Source organism: Watersipora subatra, chromosome 7, assembly GCF_963576615.1.
Source record: "Watersipora subatra chromosome 7, tzWatSuba1.1, whole genome shotgun sequence".
In the NCBI taxonomy this organism is placed as follows: Eukaryota; Metazoa; Bryozoa; class Gymnolaemata; order Cheilostomatida; family Watersiporidae; genus Watersipora; species Watersipora subatra.
In genome coordinates, this window is record NC_088714.1 from 15714547 (window position 1) to 15739017 (window position 24471).

Consider the following 24471-nt stretch of genomic DNA (forward strand, 5'->3'; position numbering starts at 1 on the left):
TTCTCACACTTTCTCAACATACAGTTTGCCTGCTTACGATCACAAACCAGCATATCAAGAACATCCGTGTAGTGATTCAGTTCCGGTGCCTTTTCAACCATGAAACGAAAGTTTTGGTGAATGGTACACACACAAACAGAATGAGTACCATTTGCACTGGCAGTTTTGCAAAACTTTGGCCTAAGTTCGCACAATTTTGAAAGCTTTATCTGGTTACCACTGATGGGGTTTTGTTGGCAGAAATGGTTATACAACTCGGTAAGATTGCATAAATTCAGGCGTTGCGGTTCATATTCTCTAGTACCATCACAGCTTCTATGAGTTGAGACCTGTTTTGCTCCAGGCATCAAACGAACAAATTCACTGTTCTTGTAGAAGTTTTCTACATCAGCTTTTATGCTAGCCGCTAAACCTTTATTACCTTTTTTGGTGGATTGGGGTGTGGCTAAGATGCCTTTAGTTTGCTTTAGCTCTCGTGCTTCTTTGACTTGCCTTTCGGACACATTGAAATCTTTGCTAATCTGATCTCTTGACCAGGAAAGGGGCAAAAGTGTTAACAAAGAAACTTGCTCCCTACGTGTGCTTATTTTCAACTTCTCTCTGATATCCTCCATAAGGTCCGCAAAAAGATTTTCTTTAGGTTTTTCGCTGGCAGCCGCTACACCAATAGATCTTTTTATTACACTCTCTAGATTTTTTCTAGCTTTTTCTGCTTTCCTTTCAGCATATTCTGCCTTTCTTTTCAGAGGTAACTTTAAAACTTGACTCGTTTTAATGGGTGTTGTTAAAGATTCAAAAGACGTATTGAGTTCTTCGACATTAGATTCTATCAGTTCCTTTGAGTTTTGAGGGCAATACTCTTCTTCGACGTTGTCTTTGCAAGTATCCGAACTAGAAATACAGTTTCTGCATATTTTACGATCAATGTGTGTTTTGACCGAAAATGGTATTTTTATATAAAAGTGTCTTCAATTCATTGTGCTATTAACCTATTTTCTAGCAGATTATCATAGATTTTGAGACAAGATTTGGAATCAGCGCATGTGAAATAGGTATAAAACATTACTTTATTAGAAAATTTTTCACGCTATCTCTGTGACTTTTAGTGGTTTCCGTCACCCTTTTCCATCGCTGCCGACGACGGCCATGTTGTATTTGTCCCGCCCACACGAGGATGAAATCTGACAAATATAAATTATTTTTATGTAGAAAATACAATAATAAGCATATATCAAGAGTTACACTGCCAAAAAATGAAAAAAAAATTCGGGTTTTACGTGACGCTAAAATAGCTTAAATCTACAAAACTTGCCAAAAATAGGGCCCCGCTGATCTACTTTAGCGACCTCTGACCCCAAATGACAGCCTCCGACAGACAAGTTTTTAAATGAAAATGATAGATCACATGTGGAAGAAGACATAAATAAAAATTCAGATTTTTAGAAGATAAAGCTTTCGAGATATTTGTTATCAAATAACATAAAAAAATCAGATTGGGAGTCGCCCCTCCTGAATGGCAAACTTTGGGGTGATGCCGGCAGCGCCACGAAATGTTTAGAGACTAAAAAATTTGGATTCCCACCAAGTTTAACATGCTCTTTCACATAGGATTAGCTTTAATAATATCTGTGACGGGTCAGCACACACATTGGACCAGTCCCCATGGAATGGCCCTTGTTGCTAGTAAATTAGCGTAAATTAGTTCATTGCTCGCTTCATCGCTCTTAGCTCATCGCTCCACTTCATTGCTAGTCTATAGCAACTAAGCGACGAGGTGGAGAGGCTCACTAATCTAGTACAGTCATACTTCAACTTACGAGCTTAATGTGTTCCGAGACTGAGCTCGTATGTCAATTTACTCGAATGTTGGTGCAATTTATTTATATATAGAACAATTAAATATATATTGATTGGTTTCCATACTCTAAAAGAACAGAAAGAACATGTTGGTTATTGTCCTTACGTACTACATGCTTTCAAAAAGCAACAAATAAAAAATAATGCAAGGAAATGTGATTACTGTAATTAAAATGTAAAACTAAATACATACAATAGCAGTTAACACTCGCATTTGCCAGGGAGGGAGATATAAGTTATCCTTCGTTACAACATTTGACTTTGATAAATTTGGATTTTATCAAAGCGTTAAAAGACAAACTTGGAAGTAAACCTAAAAGGAAACTTTCATTTTCAACTAAACGTAATTAAAATTTCTTCGGCGTTCATAGTTTGAAGTTTCTCGCCGGTTAGCGAAAAATTTTTCCTTTTTATTCGCTTTCACGACTAGCAGGCCGTTTTAAGATAAACCTATCTAAGGACGTTTGCCTTTGTCGCCCTTGCAACATGTTGCGATTAGGACGAACACAGGTGTCGTCACAAATGGTTAATGCACGACCACTAGCCAGCTTGTCCGAATGTCTATTAAACAGTTTGGATAGATAGCGCCGGCCTTTTCACATAGCATCATTTCAGTTACGCTGTCACCGGCCAATTGTTTGTCCAATGCCATCAGCGGTCGTGAAGATCGCTGCACCGTTTTAAAACTATGGTTAGTCCTTTCGCGAACTAAATGCCCTGAATATAATCCTTCTGTTTGATAATTATGAATGTATTTCTGTCATATTGCCGAGCTAGCTCAATCACGCATACACATTTCGCATATTTTTCAATATTTTTTCCGTTTAATATCAATTGTTATCATTTGCTTTCTCTTTATATTATCTTTAATTTAACTGGCAAACTTTCGGTCTACGCACAGTACGTTTAATTCACATAATTCTGCGCAGAAAATCGTGCACAAAAAACACGGTACAACAGTATAACCTGAGCAGTTGAAAAATACAGAGTGATGCTGTTCTCATAAAACACCTCCGGCATACTTGGCAACTGACTCAAGTGCTCGTATCTCAAACATGGCTCGTATGTTAGTGCTAAAACTTGCTTGAAAGCTGGCTCGTATCTCAAGTTTCTCGTAAGTTGGAGCACTCGTAAGTTGAAGTATTACTGTATTAGTTTTGCCCATAGATATAGTAAACCCTAGATTGGCGAATAGCTATCATTACAATGGAGCAAAAGTGAGGCCTATAATTGGCTGTTGTTTTCACGATGTTACATCGTAGTGATGTGCATCACAGCATCAGAGCCTTCTATTGAGCAATGAGTTTAGTAGTGAAAGCACGCTTGGCATGCTAGTTTTTAAGTCATAAACGTAACAATAAGACCAAATTCTTAGTGAAATGTCATCAGAAGAGACCACAACACCCCAGGTATATCCTGAATTGCCCATAACAAAACAGAACTTCAACTCAAAACAAGAAGTTCTCAACAATATCATAAGCTATCCATGCCGATTAAAGACACCAAGCTGAAAGCTGCTAGTGGAAAATAATAGGAAAATCATCTTCATTTCGTCATTGGTTTTGAGTCAGCAGCCAAATCTGTACATGGCATTGCTCAATATCTTTTCAGCAACTATCCTTACATCAACTACTTCCTAACCTTTAAGATCAACCAGGAACACATTGAGAATCTGTTTTCCACAATACGATCTAAGGGTGGCTATAACAATAACCCAGATGTGCAGTGCTTCAGATCTGCACTTCGAGCACTGTTCATAAAAGCAGATATCACACCAAGTCCCAATGTTAACTGTATTGATCTGGATGTGAGCAGGGCTGAAAAAACTGGCCAACTCCTGCTACCTTCTCTGGCTAGAAAGAAAAAGAAAAAAGAGACAAAAGCTGAGGAAGGTGAAGATGAGGAGTTCGGTGATGAGGATTTTTTTCTAACTCAAATGTGATGAGTGTATCAAGTTCTTGACCGATGTCGAAGTAGTGGGAAGTAGAAATAGTGATGACATAACCCTAACCTCAGTTAAAACAGAGGAGGATTGGTGACCAGATTGATAGGCCGAATATGTATTGCTGCAGAAAAGTGCCTACGTTCACACATGGAGAGCTGTGGTATCACACAGAGAGCTTTTAAACAAGTAACATTACAGACAGTAACATATGTCTTATTGCATAATCTCCATCAAGGTTTCACATGTACAGTGCATGCCAACAGTCCACTCAAAACTATAGTAAATCGCTATACTAAAATCAGAATACACTATGTCGCTTCAAAGCAGGAACCTAGTTCAACCAACCTTAGACAAAAACTATCTTGTCTAGTTATTTTCAGTCATGTCTAATGGGTGTTTAACACAGTGGTCCAGCTTAACTGCTTCTAAATCTCATTTGATTCATTAGTTTGTTATTAGTTTAATTTCTATTTGGTCACTCTTTGTATTATCAATGATATAGAAACTTCTAAATCATTGGTATTATCCATTACCATGTGTCTAAGATTCTTGCCTTTCTCATCCAAAGTCATTACAGTCATACTTCGACTTACGAGCTTAATGCGTTCAGAGACTGAGCTCGTATGTGAATTTACTCGCATGTTGGTGCAATTTATTTATATATAGAACAATTAAATATATATTGATTGTTTTCCATACTCTGAAAATGCAAATAAAACACTCAAAACAATATACTGTAACAGAAAGAACATGTTGGTTATTGTCCTAACTTACCACATGCTTTCAAAAAGCAACAAATAAAAATAATGCAAGGAAATGTGATTAATTAAAATGTAAAATTAAATACATACAATAGCAGCTAACGCTAGCATTTGCCAGAGAGGGAGAGAAAAGTTATCCTTCATTACAACAGTTGACTTGGATAAATTTAGATTTTATCCAAGTCTTAAAAGACAAACTTAAAAGCAAACCTAAAAGCAAACTTTAATCTTTAACTTAACGTAATTAAAATTTCTTCAGCGTTCATAGTTTTAAGTTTCTCGCTTGTTAGCTAATTTTTCTTTTGTTTCGCTCTCACGACCAGCCGGCTGTTTTAAGAGAAACCTATCTAAGGACGTTTGCCTTTGTCGCCCTTTCAACATGTTGCGATCAGGACGAACACAGGTGTCGTCACCAAGGGTTAATGCACGACCACTAGCCAACTTGTCCGAATGTCTATATTTTATAGTCTTGATAGATAGCACCGGCCTTTTTATGTAGCATCGTTTCAGTTACGCAGTCACCGGCCAATTGTTTGTCTTTTATCCAAAGCCTGAGCAGTCTCTCCATCAGTGGTCGTGAAGATCGCTGCATCATTTAGAAACTATGGTTAATTCTTTTTGTAGACTAAATGCCTTGAATATATTCCTTGTGTTTGATAATTGTGGATGTATTTTTGTCATATTGCTGAGCTAGCTCAATCACGCATACATCTTTTGCATATTTTTCAATAATTTTCCATTTAATATCAATTGTTATCATTCGCTTTTTCTTTGCATTATCTATCCTTTTACTGGCAAACTTTCGGTCTACGCACGGTACTTTTAATTCACATAATTCTGAACTGAAAATCGCGCACAAAAAACATGGTACAAAAGTATAATCTGAGCAGTTGAAAAATACAGAGTGATGCTGTTCTCATAAAACACCTCCGACATACTTGGAAACTGACTCATGTGCTCGTATCTCAAACATGGCTCGTATGTTAGTGCTAAAACTTGCTTAAAAGCTGGCTCGTACCTCCAGTTTCTCGTACGTTAGGGCACTCGTAAGTTGAAGTATTACTGCATATAAGTTTTACATATTTTCAATAAAATATGCAGTCTCAGATGCAGAAACTATAGAAAAATTGAGCAGTTTTTAGTGCCAAGTCAATAGGAGTTAATAGATCAGCTGATTCACTTTGCACATCACCATGACGTTGCCTCATGCTAATTATAGGCCTCACTTGTTTTGATTATTCGCATATCTAGGGTTTACTATATCTATGGTTTTGCCTGTCACTGATGCAGTGAGTGAGTGATCCGTTTCTGCATTGAAGCGAATCAAAACATTGATGAGGAGCACCATGGGGCAGACTGCCTAAAAAATCTTCAAATATTATACATATATAAAGATGTTGAAATAAATACAGAATCAGATGTGAAAGATTTCTGCCATGGACACATTGACAGAACAAGAGCTATTGCAATAAAGAAGTGGTAGCTCTTGTTCTGTCATTGTCCCTTACAGAAATCTGTAGTGTCATGAGTTTTATATCATTCGTTGAATAAAGAAAAAGTTTTGCCTATCATGAACCATAAAGAATATATTACAGTAGATTTTGATGCTTACAATTGATTACATTTATGCATACTTTGAGGGTTGTTGATGCTTAAACGGTCTATAGCAGTTAGCCTGATGAGCGCTGTCTATTCTGAGAATTTCCACAACATAGGACATTACACTGAACATAAATAAATTTGTTGTTTCGGTCAGATCATATAATCAGATCAAAGTCATAAGAGCAAAGAAAACTGAATGATTTAAATTGTTATTACCGAACAGCACACATTTTATGTATATTTCCATGTTTTTTAGCGTCTTCATATTTCTAACTTGTATAATTTTGATAGGAAATATTTTTAGGGAGAGTCAAATCTTTTTTGGGATATTTAAGTTTATTCTTTATATACATTGACATAAGAGCAAAGAAATTGGAATTTTTTAACAAGATATTTTTATCAAAAACAAAAAATAAATAAAATTAGTTTAAAGGTTGACTTGCAATAAAATTCACATTACAGTTATTTGATATGAAAAGATTCACCTTGTCTTACTCTGTTGTGTAGTAGGTGCCAAATATGTGGGAATGTGATTACAAGCTCTCAAAAGCTCTTAAAAGCTCAAAATCGAACAGATGATTGCAGCCATCATATAAACGGCTATAGGCTGGAATCCCTCGCAAAACAGCTCAAATGTGACGTAGTTGAACACAATTTGTTTCTGTTTACACGCTAACGCAACCTCAGTCGTCGAAGTATTTTCACAAATATACTTCTCGTATTCAAGGAAACCATGTTTATTGTCCTTATGCGTCTATTTCATTATCATTGTAATGCTGTCACTTTGAGCACAGATATCTCAAAACCTACCATAAAAATCAGTTTAATTTTTTAACCTTAGCTCAAGGGGCGCATATCATTCTCTGATAAACACGAGGAGCCTGTTGGTTACCTGTGATAGTCGACAAATGCTGCAGAAATTGTTTGCCCCATATAGCGAGAAATATGGGTCACATGATAAGATTATGACTAGATGATTAGACCAAGCTGAAATGAAACTTTTAAGTAGTGAGCATCTATATTTGATAGGGGCTTTCTGGTAGAGCCCGAAGTGTTTGTCATAAACTAGTGCTACAAGATGTTTTATATTGAGCCTTTAATTGGCGTTTGATTTCATTACGTGATAACATTACGTGTCAAAACAATAACCTTGTCGAGTTGAATACGCCGTCAAAATATGGGATTCCAGCCTACAACCACTTTTTAACTGTTCATTTTGGAGCTTTTGAGAGCTTGTGATCACAATTCCACATATTTTGAACCTGCAACATGGCAGAGTAAGACAAGGTGAATCTTAAGATACCAAATAACTGTAATAAAAATTTTGTTGCAAGTAAATCTTTACGGTTTAAGTTTGTTTCAGAATAATATTCCCGTCTGTTTTTATTCCTATTTATGTCCCAAAAACATTTAGTTTTAGTGTGCTAAATAGGTGTTTATCCTGTTCGGCTCACGACCTAATGTATATTTTGAATTTTGGCCCCTTTTACAATTTAGTTTGACACCACTGGTCTAGATGGTGTGTATTACATGGTAGCTTGTGAACACGTGTAACATTTGTAATCCATTTTTGTATAAACTACATCTACAAACTTGATTTAGTCACCTGGGTACATCAAATCAGAAGATATGATGCATTTCCTGATGCGCTATTCATTACCCCGAATTAATGGGTGATTTGTTACATATATAATATTAGTGATATATAACAATAAGAAATGTAAATAATGCTCATGTTTTTGTGAAAAGATGCTTGCTACAGTAGAATGTACAAACAAAACAAATATTTTCGGTATGCGCAAGCTAAATGACAAATAATAGGAAACCTAGATTTTTGTAACTAAGCTACTTGCAAAAATTGTTTGAAATGTTTAAGAGTTGGCACTGCTAAAACTACACAACACAGAAACTCAAAATTTTCAAATGAATTACCTTAACTGATGTGCCTAAATTTAAAAAAAAACAGTTTAATATAAACAACAGATAAACTTAGCAGACATCTCCTATCAAGGTTTGGCTCTGATGCTATGATAGAGCTGAGTGATAAAAAATTATTATCTCCTAATATACCAGCATGACTATTATTATCAGCCAATTATTTGAAACAAAGACAATATAACCATGTTTGGGTACCCTAAGTAGTGAATAAGTCAAATAGACATCCAATTACAAATAAAAGACATCTGTTGGACTTACTGGTTAAAGTAATGATGACCAAAGAAATGGCAGGTTATACAAAACTTGAAAATATTTAGACTGACAGAGAATAAAATGCCAGCACTCCTTCTTACCCGATGTCGACACTTTGTGAGGGTAGAGTAGAAAACCTCCCGCATGCTTTGTACGGTGGCAGGCAACAGTAGATCTTTGGCTGACAGAGAGCAAGAGCTGAGTGTTCCACAGAGACAGCACACTTCCTAACAAATTGTTATATACTTGAGAAAGAGTAACATTATTGAGAGTAGGTAAGGTAGGTCATTATTGAGAGTAGGCCAGGTAAGGTAGACCATTATTGACAGTAGGTAAGGTATATCAATATTGAGAGTAGGTAAGATAAGGTAGGTCAGTATTGAGTGTAGGTAAGGTAGGTCATTATTGAGAGTAGGTAAGGAAGGTCATTATTGAGAGTAGGCCAGGTAAGGTAGACCATTATTGACAGTAGGTAAGGTATATCAATATTGAGAGTAGGTAAGATAAGGTAGGTCAGTATTGAGTGTAGGTAAGGTAGGTCATTATTGAGAGTAGGTAAGGTAAGGAAAGTCATTATTGAGAGTAGGCCAGGTAAAGTAGACCATTATTGACAGTAGGTAAGGTATATCAATATTGAGAGTAGGTAAGATAAGGTAGGTCAGTATTGAGTGTAGGTAAGGTAGGTCATTATTGAGAGTAGGTAAGGTAAGGAAAGTCATTATTGAGAGTAGGCCAGGTAAAGTAGACCATTATTGACAGTAGGTAAGGTATATCAATATTGAGAGTAGGTAAGATAAGGTAGGTCAGTATTGAGTGTAGGTAAGGTAGGTCATTATTGAGAGTAGGTAAGGTAAGGAAGGTCATTATTGAGAGTAGATAAGGTCAGGGATAAGGTAGGCCATTATTGAGAGTAGGTAAAGTAGGTCATTATTGAGAGTAGGTAAGGTAAATAGGTCATTATTGAGTGTAGGTAAGGTAGGTCATTATTGAGAGTAGGTAAGGTAAGAATGGTCATTATTGAGAGTAGATAAGGTCAGGGGTAAGGTAGGCCATTATTGAGAGTAGGTAAAGTAGGTCATTATTAAGAGTAGGTAAGGTAAAGTAGGTCATTATTGAGGACAGGTAAGGAGATCATAATGAGGAATGACATAAGCCATTACAAGTAGAGTGGTTTGCAAAATTATGGTAACGCCCTAAACACTACAAACACATGTTGTTTCATTTAAGGTTACTGTGCTGAAAATCACTAAAACTAGGCAACTCCACATATTATTGTTATCCAGAATTAGTGAACTGTTCAAATTTGCCAAAAACAGACTTCATACGTTTCAACTCTATCATTTTCATTCAATAAAAACCTGATCCATGTCTATCATTTTTTGGACAAACAGAAATGAAGGGAAATCATGAAGTGAAATTGAGCAATTGTTCTTGCTTCAATAAGAGAGAAATGTAAACTGAACTCCTGGTAAAGATGTTGGTGACCCTGCAAAGGACAGTTGGGCTTAGAAATTAAAGATTAGTTTTCTCTCCAAGTGTTGGGATTAAAGCTCGGTTTAGCTTGTACCATATATCTCTGTGTATAACCTAATTCTGGAACGCCATTTTTTTTCCAAACTAAAGGATCCATTTTATATGCGCGCAACCCTGATTAAAAGCAAACGAAATGACATTATGCTAACTTAATTTCAACAACTACAACTCAAACCTTTATTAACTCAACTTTATTAATACAAGTAAAACACAAAAACAATGGTTACCACACCACTACCATCAACCCTTTCGCTATCAAATAATCTTTTTAGGGAAACAGTTAAATACATCTATTGGGTAAAACCACATATTTGACATTGGTGCATATACATGTAAGTTGTCATAACATTTAACAAATTAATTAGCATAAAATTATACATCATCTGATGCCATAAAAAGGTCACACATGTGTTATAGAATCAGTTTAAACACTTTTAAGTTCTCTTCATACTATTGTGGTTGACAAGTTAACCATGTTCCGAACCAGACGAGTTACCACAATCACTGTAGCTTACAGCATTATTATTACTGCTAAAAATAAATACTCACTGTCACTACTACTATTGCCCAATAAATAATCATCAGAAGTTCATTGATCTACAATTTGTGAAACCTACGTAGCTGTAATGCTTCTGATCATTGCGAAGAAAAATATCCATAAAAATGCGCTTTTGCAAAGTAAAACCATTGTCAACGCGTGATGCAAGCATGTTTTCCATTGGCTCAACACAAACAGTTGTTTCCTTTCACTTAAGTGAAGACAGGATAGGCTAGTTATAAAACTACTTACCAATCAGAAACGTCTTATACTAAGCCTGCAAAATCTACTCTATTTCCGTAACCTTTTGCTTTGATAGGTATGTACGGTGTGTTACAATTTATATAGTTGGCTTATATGCAAATTCTTTTAAATTCCTTGATTTCAGGGCTGTTTTTCTAGAGTCAGCTCATATGTTAGATAGGCTTATATGCAGGGACATACAGTAAATTTTTGTAGGCAAAGAATGAGAGATTTTTATTTAATTAGATGGAAAAAGTACACAAAGCTTTCAAATGAAGTGTTGATCTATCAAGCTAATCTGGGGTAAGATATGAGACGAGAACATTATTCAGAGTAATTATTTTACACACCACTGTAACTGTCTATGTACCTTCAGTGTGAGCCAGCACCATGCAGTAACACGTTCTGTTGCACCCTGCACATCGTTTCCTATCCGTTTGTTGGCCTGGGCATCGATCACAAGCTGTTCTATGCCTTCCTCCACTTGCTCAAAGGATGGAGAAACATCTGTGAACAGGCATCAACAGAAGCTTCACAGTCAAACAAGAACAGCTTGTGGTACATGTGCGTATGTGGTCAGCAGACTGTGCGGTGAGTAGAGGTGGTTCGACCATCCACCTACCTACACACCCATCAACCTATCTACACACTCATCCACCTAAATTTTCATCTACCCACCTACACCAACTCATTTGTCATTGCGTTATGGCAAATTGGACAGAAGCTGTCCAATGTTTAACAGCAAGCATAAATGTCATTGTTTCATTGTATTAGAGTATTTCATTGTTATACAGCTTTAATCAGGGCAATAAAACCTTTCACAAACAAATTAGAAAAAAATAGTTTATCTATTTTTATATTGATTTATAATTGTTTACCTACTGTTTTAACACAGGGAATTGTTAAACCATAACTGCCACGAACAGCGATTTTGTACTCAAAATAAAGATTGGTCCAGTAAATTTCAAAGTCATTTTTGTTTTTGAAGGCTTTTTCACAGCAATTCAATATCGGTGTCGCAATTGACACGACAAGGCCCACCCATAAATATGTGACGTAGCATAGCTTTTTAGAGACGGAAGTCGGGGATATTTAGTCCGATCTAGATTTATACAGAAGGGTGTCTTAAAACCCATCATTTTTTAAATTCAGCCTTCAAAATAACCTCAGACTTTTCTGAAAGGTAGATAAGCTATTTAACATTGCTTGTAGCTTGTTACAGGATGTTTAATAGGATGAACGCCAAGGAAAATGAGCTGATAAAAGCACGATTTCATCACAAGCTAGCGTTGTTGATCCTATCTGGTCCTGCAAGCATTAACTCGGAATTTGGGAATCATTTAATCCATTATTTGTGTCCTTAAAAAGCTGAAAAGGATGATAGAAGCTATTTCTAAAATTAGGCATAAGTAAGTTGAAAATGCACTGGAAAAAGGCTTGATGGATTACAAAGATAAGGGCTTACATTATCGTAATTTGCATTTATATACAAAGCACTCCGATATTTATTTGATTTTCTCTGGAAATTGTGTGCAAACATAAAACAGCGGTCAGATAACTCCAATGACATTTTTAATGGCCATGGGAGTTTACCACACAGCGATTTCTTTCAAAACCTTTTGAAAAGACATATTTTTAATTTGCATTTATTGAGTAGTTATGTTTCAACTAGTGTATGACCATTTAACCACCCACCTTTATTTGAGCATTTCGACATCATCACTTTAAGTATGACATTCATAGCACGAGTACTTATGTCTGTAAGACGTAGACCTAGAGCAGCCAACTCCTGAGAACCGAGGCTATTCAAGTAGCCTGTGCGCGACAGAATTCTTTGAATTGCCACCAGATATCCTGCAAACAAGGTCATATTGACGTTATAATCATGCTCTTCAGAATATGCAAACAAAAATTTGTGCTGTGTTCACCTACATATGTTCGAGCCATTCAAAGCATTGTACCATTGTATAGAATGCTATAGATTTATGATCTATACCTCTATGGTTTGTAAAAGAAATAATATACTTCCAGACTACATTGCTTTAGTCACAAATCAATGTTAGGAGCATCAAACTACAGAGTGGTGTGCAAAATAAATACATGTATATGACTAGAATTGTTCAAATAAAATTGTATGTAGTGTGGATCATATCCGTATTGATTGCTATCTCCAACCATTAACAATAGAATTTAAGTCACTCATAAACATAATGTTGCAGCTGTTTGATTTACATATTTGAAATCAGGACAAAATGAGGATCAATTCAGTAAATAATTTCTGGCTATTAACTAAATTCACCATGAGTAACGATGTTGTACGTTTAGAATTTTAGTTTTTCAAAAAAGGGGTCCAGTTTATTTCACACAACTCTGTAGTTTACATCAGCTGCTAGTTAGCAGGAGATCAATGACTACAAACTGATTAAAAGCATAAAGAACATAACTCCATAAATGAGTTATGTATCACGGATGTGCCACTAGTAGGTTATAATATCACTAATAACTACTAGCTGGAGGGAAAATAATAACTTATTCAACCGGCTCTGAGTGGACATTTTCAAACCTTTATTGCTCTGCTAATTTAGAAATGTGAGTAACTTTGCTCTGCCAATTTAATTCCTAGCAATGTAGTGTCAAGCTACACATGTCAAGCTACACCGTGATTGGCTGTGACAAGCTTATATACATCACTTCCACCACTCAGTGCTACACTCCTGGTAATGGCAGTATTTTTTCACTTGGGTGATTTTTTCACAACCTCAAGAGTTGACATTCTTTTCAAAGAAATACCAAAAATTTATAGTGTAAATGTACCTTAGTAATTACAGGAGCTGTAGCTGGAAATACTATAAACTTCACGACAGCTCACATCTGATGGTGCCTCACAATATCTAACACGAAGTTTGCCCACAGTTATACAATCAGATGTGGCAGTTGTAGGGAGTTATGGAAGAAGTAAGAAGCATTGCCTGACTTCTTATACAGCCAAAAATTTGTGGCACCACCAATTTATATCTTTACTAGCCGAATTCCCGACTTCGCATGGGTATTAAAAAACAGCTCATAAGCTAGAGTGGGTAACGTAGTTGCCAATGGCTTAATTTGAGTTAGCTAGTATACGATTTGCTAGACTTACTAGTAAAAGCCATGAGAGAAGCTTTAGTGACATTGCGCGTAACAGAGTAGCTATGCAAATTTTACCCCAGATAATGACAATCTGTACAATGAATACATTGTATCCCATGTAGCTGGATGGGTTAATTTTGTCGCCTTGTGAACAGGTTCCGAAGCCAAATCCTCTGCGATACGGATTTTTTATTGCTAAATTTTACTTGCTATAACTGGACATACAGTGTACAAAAAACAAACACTGTGAAATATATGCATGTATATAGATTTTCTGTGACCACCAAGGAACAACAAGAAAAATTTTTGATTCTACCACGACTATGGGGCTACAACTCCTGCAACTAGTTGGCTTTAAATGTAACTTCCTCCAGCCATTCATATAAAAAGCTTTTTGCAACCAACGGGTTAAACTAAAAACCAACTATCAAAGCTTAATTTTCCTAGTAACTCACAACATGAAAAGAACAACATAAACAAATAGGAAGCTTCTGGAACTTGCATAGCAACTTGGTTAGATTTCCAAGTATATGGCTAAGATTTGAAAGCCATAGAAGAAAATACGAAATATTATGGAACTGAACCTACTTAAAACAGGTAGCCTGTCACTTGCAAACAGCCTGTCACTTCCACGCAGGTGTCCTGTCACTTACAAACAGATGGCCTGTCACTAACATGATATGGTGAGTTTGATTCTTAAATCTGGGTTAATAGCGGCAAAATCGCCACTTAGTGTAAACAAGTAGAGAGCAGACAATATAAGTGGCTTGTGATGAACCAGTAGTAACATGAGTCAATGACAAACATTAACTATTGTTGTTATATTGTAGCTATCTATATGATTATTGAATTAGCTATTACAGAAACTTTATGTTATTAGCAAAATGATTATTATTACATATTTTATAACCAAAGCCTTCAGAGAACCCTAAGATTAGCAATAATAATCCTGCTACTAACGAACATAATCACGGGTGTGCTGTTATCGTACTTTACTGCTTTAGATACATACCATAAAATTTAAGACTATTATGCACTGCTACCTATTATTGTGAGCCATATCATATCACTCTCACAATATTTTGATAATATCAAAATTCTGATATTTTGATAGTGAGCACTCAGTTCTTCGTTTGGTTTCTATCAAACTCTCTTAAATATAACAAAAACATACATGTACTAGTTTCTTTTAGCTACAAATGAGATAAGAAAACAGGCAATTTTTTCAAATTCCTCATACATAAACACATTGTAGGGACGCCTCCTAGCCATTCCTGCCAGAGAATATAGAATGTGGCAAACCAGACTACTAGCTAAAAACACCTCAAAAGTTTAAATGAAGTATCACATAAAAAGCACTGTTAGCAACATTTGAACATACGGTCAGGAAATAAGCGGGTCATAGAATGCAAACACATATGATTTGATATGAGTGAAAATATATCATTATGATTATATAATTATCATTAAGCTTGTACTTTATAATGTAACGTAATATAAATGCTTACCATATACATGTGGACCAGACGCCATTAGATTACTATCTTTTTCAACACCACAGACACAGATGTCTAGTAGGTCTATGATTTTATGTTGTACATAGTTCCAGTCAGAGGTTCTGAAAATGAGCAAAACCAGGTGAGAAATAACCCAATATTTAAATCCCATATTCTCAGATGCAAAAAACAGTACTGATGTTTTACTTATAATTTGTGCCCTGTCATCTGATTGATGGCATTGACATATATTTCCTAGTCTCACCATACAGACAGCGTAAAAAGATAATTTTTTACAGAAACTTAAACTAAAACTTGTGTACTACCGATCACATATTCCAGCTCACCATACTTTCACCAATCACATCATCAAAATCTTTGAACATATTGCCTTATCCCAAACTTGCTCATTTCAACATTGGCTTTATAGATTTCAAAATACTCCATAAACTATACCCAGGATCTTTATCCTTCCAAACAAATGACAAACATCGTTTTCTATCCCATAATACCGACGTACTACATCTACAACTGGATATTTGACTTATGATCTTTCTGCTACTGCAACCTTCAGCTCAATATCCCGAATCCTCCGTAATATTATTGGTTTCTCAACTTTTAAAACGCTTTTGTTCAACTCATTCAATAATTCCTGATTTCAGTCTCATTTTTTTCTTTCGTCTGGCATGAAAAGAAAACATCATTTTGTTGATGAGTGCCCAAAAAATGCTAATCCTTCGTTTTTTCGTGACATCATTTTATCGTTGTCAGCCATCTTTATAGACAGGTTTATCACTAAAAACACGAAGCTTTTGCAATTAATTTTTGAAAACGATGCCTTTGTTTGCATTTTTTTTATTATAGTATCAAAACAACACCAAAAAGTGCTAGTAAATAAAAGAAAACCGATCGTTTTCTACAAAAATGGCGGCTTTTTCGAGAACAAGCGCATGTGCAAACGACTTGATGACGTAAAAAAAATGATGGATTCCAATAACACATGCCAATACAAAGTTATACAAACATGAAGCCATATGATATATTAGCAGAAGAATGCCCAGCCAATAATTTTACCAACACTTGTTGGCTTAGGAGGCACTCTGGTTAGCCTATGTGAAACACTTTATTAGTTGATGCTTCTGTGAGAATGAACTTCAAACTTACAACGTCACAATAAGGGTGTAGATGAGAGCCCCCGCCTCAGCTTCTGAAGCTTTTGGACTAGTAATATAGCTTTGCCACAGTTCCGCATTCTCAAGCAGGTATGGCAAAGGTGTTCCCCTACAATAAGTTTAGTGATCTTGCAAAGACAAATTATCATCCCTTTCAGTTATGTCAGATACAGTTTCTTTCAGATTTCACGGCGGTATTCGCTGTGACATATCTAAAGTTACAAAATAATTAAGCAAAATCAAAGGTTAAAATGAAGGTATTAAAAATCATTATACATAAATATTAATAGTTTTAAGTCATTTTGGTGAAACAACCAATGGTTGATTGCTGTTACATTTCAACATATCCACCCTACATCCTTATTTCTCAGGCAGTTCAGCCATTCCATTCATCCAAGGGCAGACAATCTGAATGATTGCGTGACACCAATTTTTCAGATGCAAATAGAAATTTGCAAGTGATGAAGGAATCCTCAATAAGCATGTCATGTCATCATATATGACACTTTAGTAATTAAAATTGTACATATTTGTGAAACCTACATAAGTTGTCTGCCCAACTGCCTTCCAATGTCAGTAGAGTATGTAAAATAGAGGTCGATAAATCAAGCATTTCATCCAGTGAAACAACTCAAGATGGTTGTTAAAGTTGAGGAAAACAAGAACTATAAATGTAGAAATACATAGACCTGTAGGCAAGAACTCCTTACCAGTATTGCTGAAACTCTGTGGAGACCGGCATAGCTAGCAGCTTATAAGCTAGATCTTGAATCTGCAACAGAACGTGCCTTATGACTGAGGCTTGTTTCTAGTAATTTAAGATTAATACTCAAATACAGCAAATAATATGATGAAAAGTGTTGCTGATAAATTCATAAACATGAACTCAGCCAACTCTTTCTCTACTCAATTAATTGTTTTACGGGAGCATACACGTAATAAAATACTCGGTAAACGCTAATAGAGTAGCTTGGTGCGGCTTTAGTAAGTTTTATGCAAAACATTTCTGATTAATGAGTAGTAGATAACTAGCTATCAGCTATGTACAGAAACGAAAGAAAACAATCATCTGCCTGTGTTTGTTGAGCCAATAGAGAACATGTTTACAGCCCACGGTGAGCCAAGTTTCGTTTGCAAAACAGTTATTTTTTAACAACCTTTTCTTCGCAACGATCTGTTGGGTCAGACTTATTACAGCTACTATGGCTTCTTAAATTTTAAGGGGCAAACACTGGTAGCGATTTTATTGCAGGCGTCATCAAGAGCGCAGAGATATCGATGCACCTGCTGGTGTGTGCACAAACACAGTTGGGTGATTCACCAGCGAGGGGTAACATGGACATGCTCACAAACAGCCAATAACATTCTGTATAACCAGTTTCTTCGGCGTTGTTAATCTAAATATATATTTCTCAATGTTGGTGTGTCGTTCCAGCTATAGCTATGAGAATCTTGGAATAAAGAATCCATATCGCAGAAGATTTGATCACGGACCTTTAGGTCTGCCAGTCTGACGCCTTACTAATTCAGCCATACAAGCTTGATAGAATCCTCGGCGACATATGCCGCTATATGGAAGAAAACACGCAACGGCTTTTCGATACTACGCGAGGTGATGGCATAACGTCACGAGAAGCTGGTAGCTCTTATTAGTAAGCTTACTCAAATTATCCATTGACAATGTACCAGGCTAATAGCAAGTGGCAGGCAACTCTCATTACCTCTAAGTGTTTATAGGCTGATCTTTAATACCCGGGCAACGCCGGGTAGCATAGCTAGTAAATAGATATAAGTAAATGTGGCGCCTTCTAGACAACGACTTATACAACTTCTGTTGGGCCTATTTCACTTTTGCAAATTGCACGCTACAAAAAGACCTAAGAAAAATGGTTCTGCGTTCGATAAATAATAATTATTTAGCATTCTTAAGATGCTCAACCTGGCGCAAATATTTCGACGAATAAGGTTGCAAGAAAGTGTAAACAGAAACCATCTCTCACAACTACATCACATTTGAGCCGTTTTGGAAAGGGAATCCAAACTACGGCGGTCTCATGTGGCTGCGATTTTCTGTTCGTTTTTGAGCTTTTAAGAGCTTGTAATCACCTTTCCACATATTTTGCACCTATAACACAACAGAGTAAGACATGGTGAATCTTTTCATATCAAATAACGGTAATGTGAATTTTGTTGCAAGTCAACCTTTAAGATGCTCAACCTGCGCAACGATTGATTCTCAAATTTTGGTCTTCAGCTGGATATCTTTGTAATTCTTGTGCGTTGTGTCGTCCAAGTCTGGGTGTGATTTTATTATAATCTATGAACAGCTCAGTTTTTATTTTGATTATGTTTTAACCGTAACGAAATTGCAAAATGTTGCTGTTGTAAGTTGGTAAACATTGACACGGGAAAATTAGCAACCAGAACAGTGCATTCTGGGAAAAAAGAATCAATCGAAATTCACCTCGCACATGATAAAGCTTTGATTGAGCAAGTCCAGCATCATTGCTCAGGATCAACTAGCCAAGCGCTCATTTGCACCACGCGGAGCGATATTGCGCTATATGTTGCCTATTATGCTTGCGCCTTTAGATTAATGGACTCACGACGATTATCTATGAGTCATAGTGCTGGTGAGGTGATCATTTGATTTTTAATAATAATGCTGTAAGCTGTAGTAAAGGTTTTACCTCTTCTGACTCAGAATGTGTAACTCAAGTTTTTACTCAAGGCAGTAGGGAAATGGCTGACGAAATATCTGAGCTCACTTTGTCGCAAATTTAAAGCCTTTATGCAATCAGTGGATGTATGATTTTATGCTGATTCATTTAGATTTAAAAATCTTTTTCATAGACATTGGGGTTCCAATGTTATGACAGCTTATATCAACCAATGTCAAATTATCGAATGCTGTGCTGCTATGCTGGTTTGTGGTACGCAATGAGTTAAGATTAGAACAAAGACTAACACAAGATTCAAGCGAAAAGTGAAAAGAGAGCAAGATTTAGAAATCTACCTCTGATGACGAATCCAACAAGGCTGAGTTGATCACCTTCTGTTTGAAAAGAGCCATGCCTAAGCAGCCTCCCTGTTCTGGACAGTTCTCTTCTTGACAGATATAAGAATGAAGAGCCTCTCGCAAATCCTCCTTAAAGATGAAACATCATCGACGAATACATTGGGTGCTTTATTAAAGATGAATTGCAAAAATTTTAGTTGCTTTTTTAGAAAGTATCGGTATTTTTCTATAATTTGCAAAAGCTTTGATGTTTGAGGTGATCTGACTACCGGGATATTTCAAATTAAAATCAACAAAACGTGATCATGGTTAAAACGCTCAGAAGAACAATACATGTTGTTTGGATGTAACAAGTTGTGTGGCTGCCTCTCTCTCTCTCTCATCATTGATATTGGCTACTGCATTCAAGCTGCAGCGTTACGAGTCTTTATCTAGCCTGTCTTGACAAACTGTTGCTTTTGAGGAGTTGTCCCCCGCCGAGCGGGTGAGCAACACAACAGCTTGTCACAAGACGTACTGCACCTGATGCATCAGCTGCACTTTAGGGAGTTGTTCTATGTTGTTCTATGCGACTTGGTTGCGATGTTATGGCGGTCACTCCATTGGTAATCATAACGAATTTCGTGCAGAAATGTATGTAGAAAAAAATAAGATTACAACGTTTATTTTTTCAAGTTTTGTTGATTACAATCTTGAAATATCCCAGCAATCAGACTTTAAAAACAATCGCAAATGATAAAATCTAATAAAATGTGGTGTGAGTTCAACTTTAAGAGAGTAGTAACTGTCAATGTCCAACAAAGGGGTTACTAGATCTTCCAAATTCTCAATGAAACAAGATCATGAGCAACATATCAAAAGGCTTCTACTATTATAGTGTGAAACAACTCAAAGTACTCCTGTAAGTAGTTAACCTCTTGTTGTAAGAACCAAACCATGTGCTGCCGAATGCGGAGGACAAAAATATTTGTAAAACCTCAGCTCAAAACTTTTAGTAGTGTAGAAAACGCTAAATATAATTTAATTCTTATTGTCTCAGACTTTAAACGAAACAAATAAGAAACAGAATATCATAAGAACACAAGCCTTACTTTTTGAAAAACTTCAGATAGCAGTTTAACAAACTGAATGGAAAGTTTGAGAGTTGTCTCCTTACGTTGGTAGTTGGAACCACGAACCATCGAAGTATGACATAAGGTCCAGAGGAACTTCACATGCTTTACAACTGGGTCAACTGTCTTCACGACCTGATGAAGAGAATTTTGAGTTTTTATACTAAAATATGTATAACTCTGACATGTTGATTAAATATTTGGCATGCTTACTCATTATGACAAGCGTGAACACAAACGTACGTGACTGGAAAACACAAGAATACGCCTGGTAGTAAACCAATGTTACCTGATTGTAAAATACAGCCCTACCTGACAACAGTGCAGCATTATCTGACAACAATACAGCACTACCAGACAATAGGGCAGCATTTTCTGACAATAGTGTAGCATTATACCTGACAATACTGTAGCATTACCTGACAATAGTGTAGCACTATCTGACAATAGTGCAGCACTACCTAACAATACTGTAGCACTACCTGACAATACTGTAGCACTCACTACCTGACAATACTGTAGCACTACCTGACCACAGTGTAGCACTACCTGACAATAGTGTAGCACTACCTGACAATACTGTAGCACTACCTGACAATACTGTAGCACTACCTGACCATAGTGTAACACTATCTGACCATAGTTTAGCACTACCTGACAATAGTGCAGCACTGCCTGACAATACTGTAGCACTACCTGACAATAGTGTAGCACTACCTGAAAATAGTGTAGCACTACCTGACAATACTGTAGCACTATTTGACAATAGTGTAGCACTACCTGAAAATAGTGTAGCACTACCTGACAATACTGTAGCATTACCTGACGATAGTGTAGCACTACCTGACAATAGTTTAGCACTACCTGAAAATAGTGCAGCACTGCCTGACAATACTGTAGCACTATTTGACAATAGTGTAGCACTACCTGAAAATAGTGTAGCACTACCTGAAAATAGTGTAGCACTACCTGACAATCCTGTAGCACTACCTGACAATACTGTATCACTACCTGACAATAGTGTAGCACTACCTGACAATACTGTAGCACTACCTGACAATACTGCAGCATTACTTGACAATAAGACAGCACACCCAGAGGTAGCAATATCTGACAAGAAGGCAGCAGACCCAAGGAGCAAAACATGACAAACACAAAACGCTGAAAATGTCCCTTGCAGCTAGTGTTGGTTCATGGTAGAAATATTACCTGCTGGTAGAGGTAACGATTATACTTGAGATAGTGAGAGAGTCCATCCATCCATGAGTGCATCGCTGACAGAAGCTGATGCCGAAATGATGGACAGTCAATGGTCAGATTGAAGGGAAGATAACTCTCCAGCAAGTGTATGGGTATTGCAGTTAGCCCAGCTGCAACAGATCACAAAACTGCTCATAAGCTTAAATGGAATTATGAGTCTATAAGGTTCTCATTCCTTCTGATTCTTCAAGTGCAGTAATTACGATGGTAGGTGCACCTGGTGGAGAGACAGAGAGCAAGCTGAACACATCGGCTCTCATCTCATCATTGCTTGACTTGAGAGCCCTCTGCAGGTGCTTTACCTCAACAAGCTGAAGGAACTGTATTGAGCTTTTCATAGCTTGGCCCACTGCGATCAGACCAGGTAAATAGCTTATCTCACTGGACAACTTTCGTATCAGAATCCATCTTGATTCTGGATATTGAGCAATGGTGAAGGGCAGCCAGTATTGCCTCATGTTGTACCTGGAGAGATGTAATAGAAACTTAAAGGTTGACTTGCAAGAAAACTCACATTACAGATATTTGGTATCAAAAGATTCACCTGTCTTACTCTGTTGTGTTGTAGGTGCCAAATATGTGGAAATGTGATTACAAACCCTTAAAAGCTCAAAAACGAAAAGCTGCCGAAAATTGGAATCTCTTTATTTCTCTGACATAGTCAAGAAATTTATTTATTGTTTTGTCACGTGATGTTCTCACGTGAATTGAAAGGCCAATAAAAAGCTCAATATAAAACTTATCGTAGCACTAGTTTATGACAAACACTTCGAGTTTTACCGAAGACCCCGTATCAAATATAGATGCTCGCTACTTCACAGTTTTGTTTCGGCCTGGTCTAATCGGCAAGTCGTAATCTGATCATGTGACCCAATACTTCAAGAATAAATTCTGCAGCACTTTTCAATTATCACAAGTCAGCAACAGGCTCGTCATGATTATCAGACAATGATATGTACTCCTCCAAGCTAAGGCTAAAAAATTAAACGAATTTTTACGGTAAGTTATAAGATATCAGTTTTAAAAGTGACAGCATTACAATGACGATAAAATAGATGCGTAAGAACAATAGACATGGTTTTATTGAATGCGTGAAGTATATTTGTGAAAATATTTCGACGAATAAGGTTGCATGAAAGTGTAAACAGAAACCATCTACCACAGCTACGTCATAGTTGAGCCGCTTTGAAAAGAGAATCCAAACTACGGCGGTCTCGTGTGGCTGCGATTAACTGTTCGTTTTTGAGCTTGTAAGAGCTTGTAATCACATTTCCACATATTTTGCACCTACAACACAACAGAGTAAGACATGGTGAATCTTTTCATATCAAATAACTGTAATGTGAATTCTGTTGCAAGTCAACCTTTAAGTAAACTAACACTGTTTTGGAGCATGTGAATAATTACTATATATCCTCGCATATAAGCCTACCTCGTGTATAAGCTGAACTAGGAAAATAGTTCGAAAATGTCAAATTTTATAAAAATTCGCATCTAAGCCAAGCTTACAAATCACAGCACGCTGTACACACCCATCACAGCATAAGATTGCAGAAGAGAGTTAACTCATCGCATGCCACAAACTGTGTAGTGCAGCTCAGCATGACATTTGCTCATGGCCAAAAATTAATTAGCCTATCATGTCTGCACCTAAACGAAAAGAAACAATCATTTGTCAGAATTGAACCAATAGAAAACATAGTTACAGCTCATGCTGAGCTTAGTTTTTCTTTGCAAAAATTTGATTTTTTACCAATATTTCTTTTTGTGATGACCAGCCGTGTCAGAAGCATCACAGCTCTGGAGGTTCACCGATTATAGATCCATGGACTGATGATTATCTATCGAGCAATAGTAATAATGACAGTGATCAATTATTTTTAACAGTAATAATAATGCCGTAAGCTATAGTAATATTGATAACTCGCCTGACTTGGAACATGCTCAACTTGTTACCCTCGCTAGCACCAGACAGATCAAAAAATTAGGTAGCAGCAGGAGGTTTAGAATAGTTTGAGTTGTTGGAATTAAGTTAGCACCATGTAATTTCATTTGATGGCGATCAGAGTGATGAAGCGTATAAGCAAGGATATATGGTAATAAAAGCAACATTTATATCTTTTTATATAGTCTATAAGTCTTTCTATATAAGTCTGGAGTAGCATTGAATGGAATGTACATGCATGCTGCCGATATGCTGCCAATAGTCAGTCTGACATATGTCGATGAAAATAACAAACTTACGTTGCATTTCAACAATAGAACTAAATTTTCTACTTTTTAAACAATTTTGCATAGAAGAGCTTACAACACAACAATAACAAGAAAAAGAATTGCCCAGTGTGACTCCAGTTGGCTGTAAAAGATAAACCATACAATACGTATTTTATATTTTAGTTTTGTTCATAGCTTCAGAAGCAAACCTGCAAATGCTCTCTCTCAAGTTAGAGGTTGCTGTTTAATTGCACCATAAATGAATATGTTTTGAACAAGGTTGACAACAACCATGAGCCAAGACATGCTTGAATGACTTGTTTTTACTTACATTACTTACTTTACATTAATATTTTAGGCAGTATGGCAGCGGTAATGTCTACGCATTTCAAAAAGCTATGGT

The 24471-nt window shown here is 36.5% G+C and overlaps 1 protein-coding gene across 1 annotated transcript in view; it reads right to left on the bottom strand.

Annotated features, from left to right (window-relative positions):
- LOC137400463 (tRNA (32-2'-O)-methyltransferase regulator THADA-like) overlaps nt 1-24471 on the bottom strand; it is a gene marked incomplete at its 5' end in the record, with an annotated part of 33777 nt that overhangs the window by 6061 nt on the left and 3245 nt on the right. Inside the window, 10 exons of the mRNA XM_068086787.1 lie at nt 8457-8582; nt 11040-11176; nt 12365-12523; nt 15304-15413; nt 16456-16572; nt 17174-17235; nt 19480-19611; nt 20574-20729; nt 21804-21964; nt 22072-22319. Coding sequence (XP_067942888.1) covers nt 8457-8582; nt 11040-11176; nt 12365-12523; nt 15304-15413; nt 16456-16572; nt 17174-17235; nt 19480-19611; nt 20574-20729; nt 21804-21964; nt 22072-22319 — 1408 coding nt within the window. The remainder of the gene's footprint in view (nt 1-8456; nt 8583-11039; nt 11177-12364; nt 12524-15303; nt 15414-16455; nt 16573-17173; nt 17236-19479; nt 19612-20573; nt 20730-21803; nt 21965-22071; nt 22320-24471) is intronic.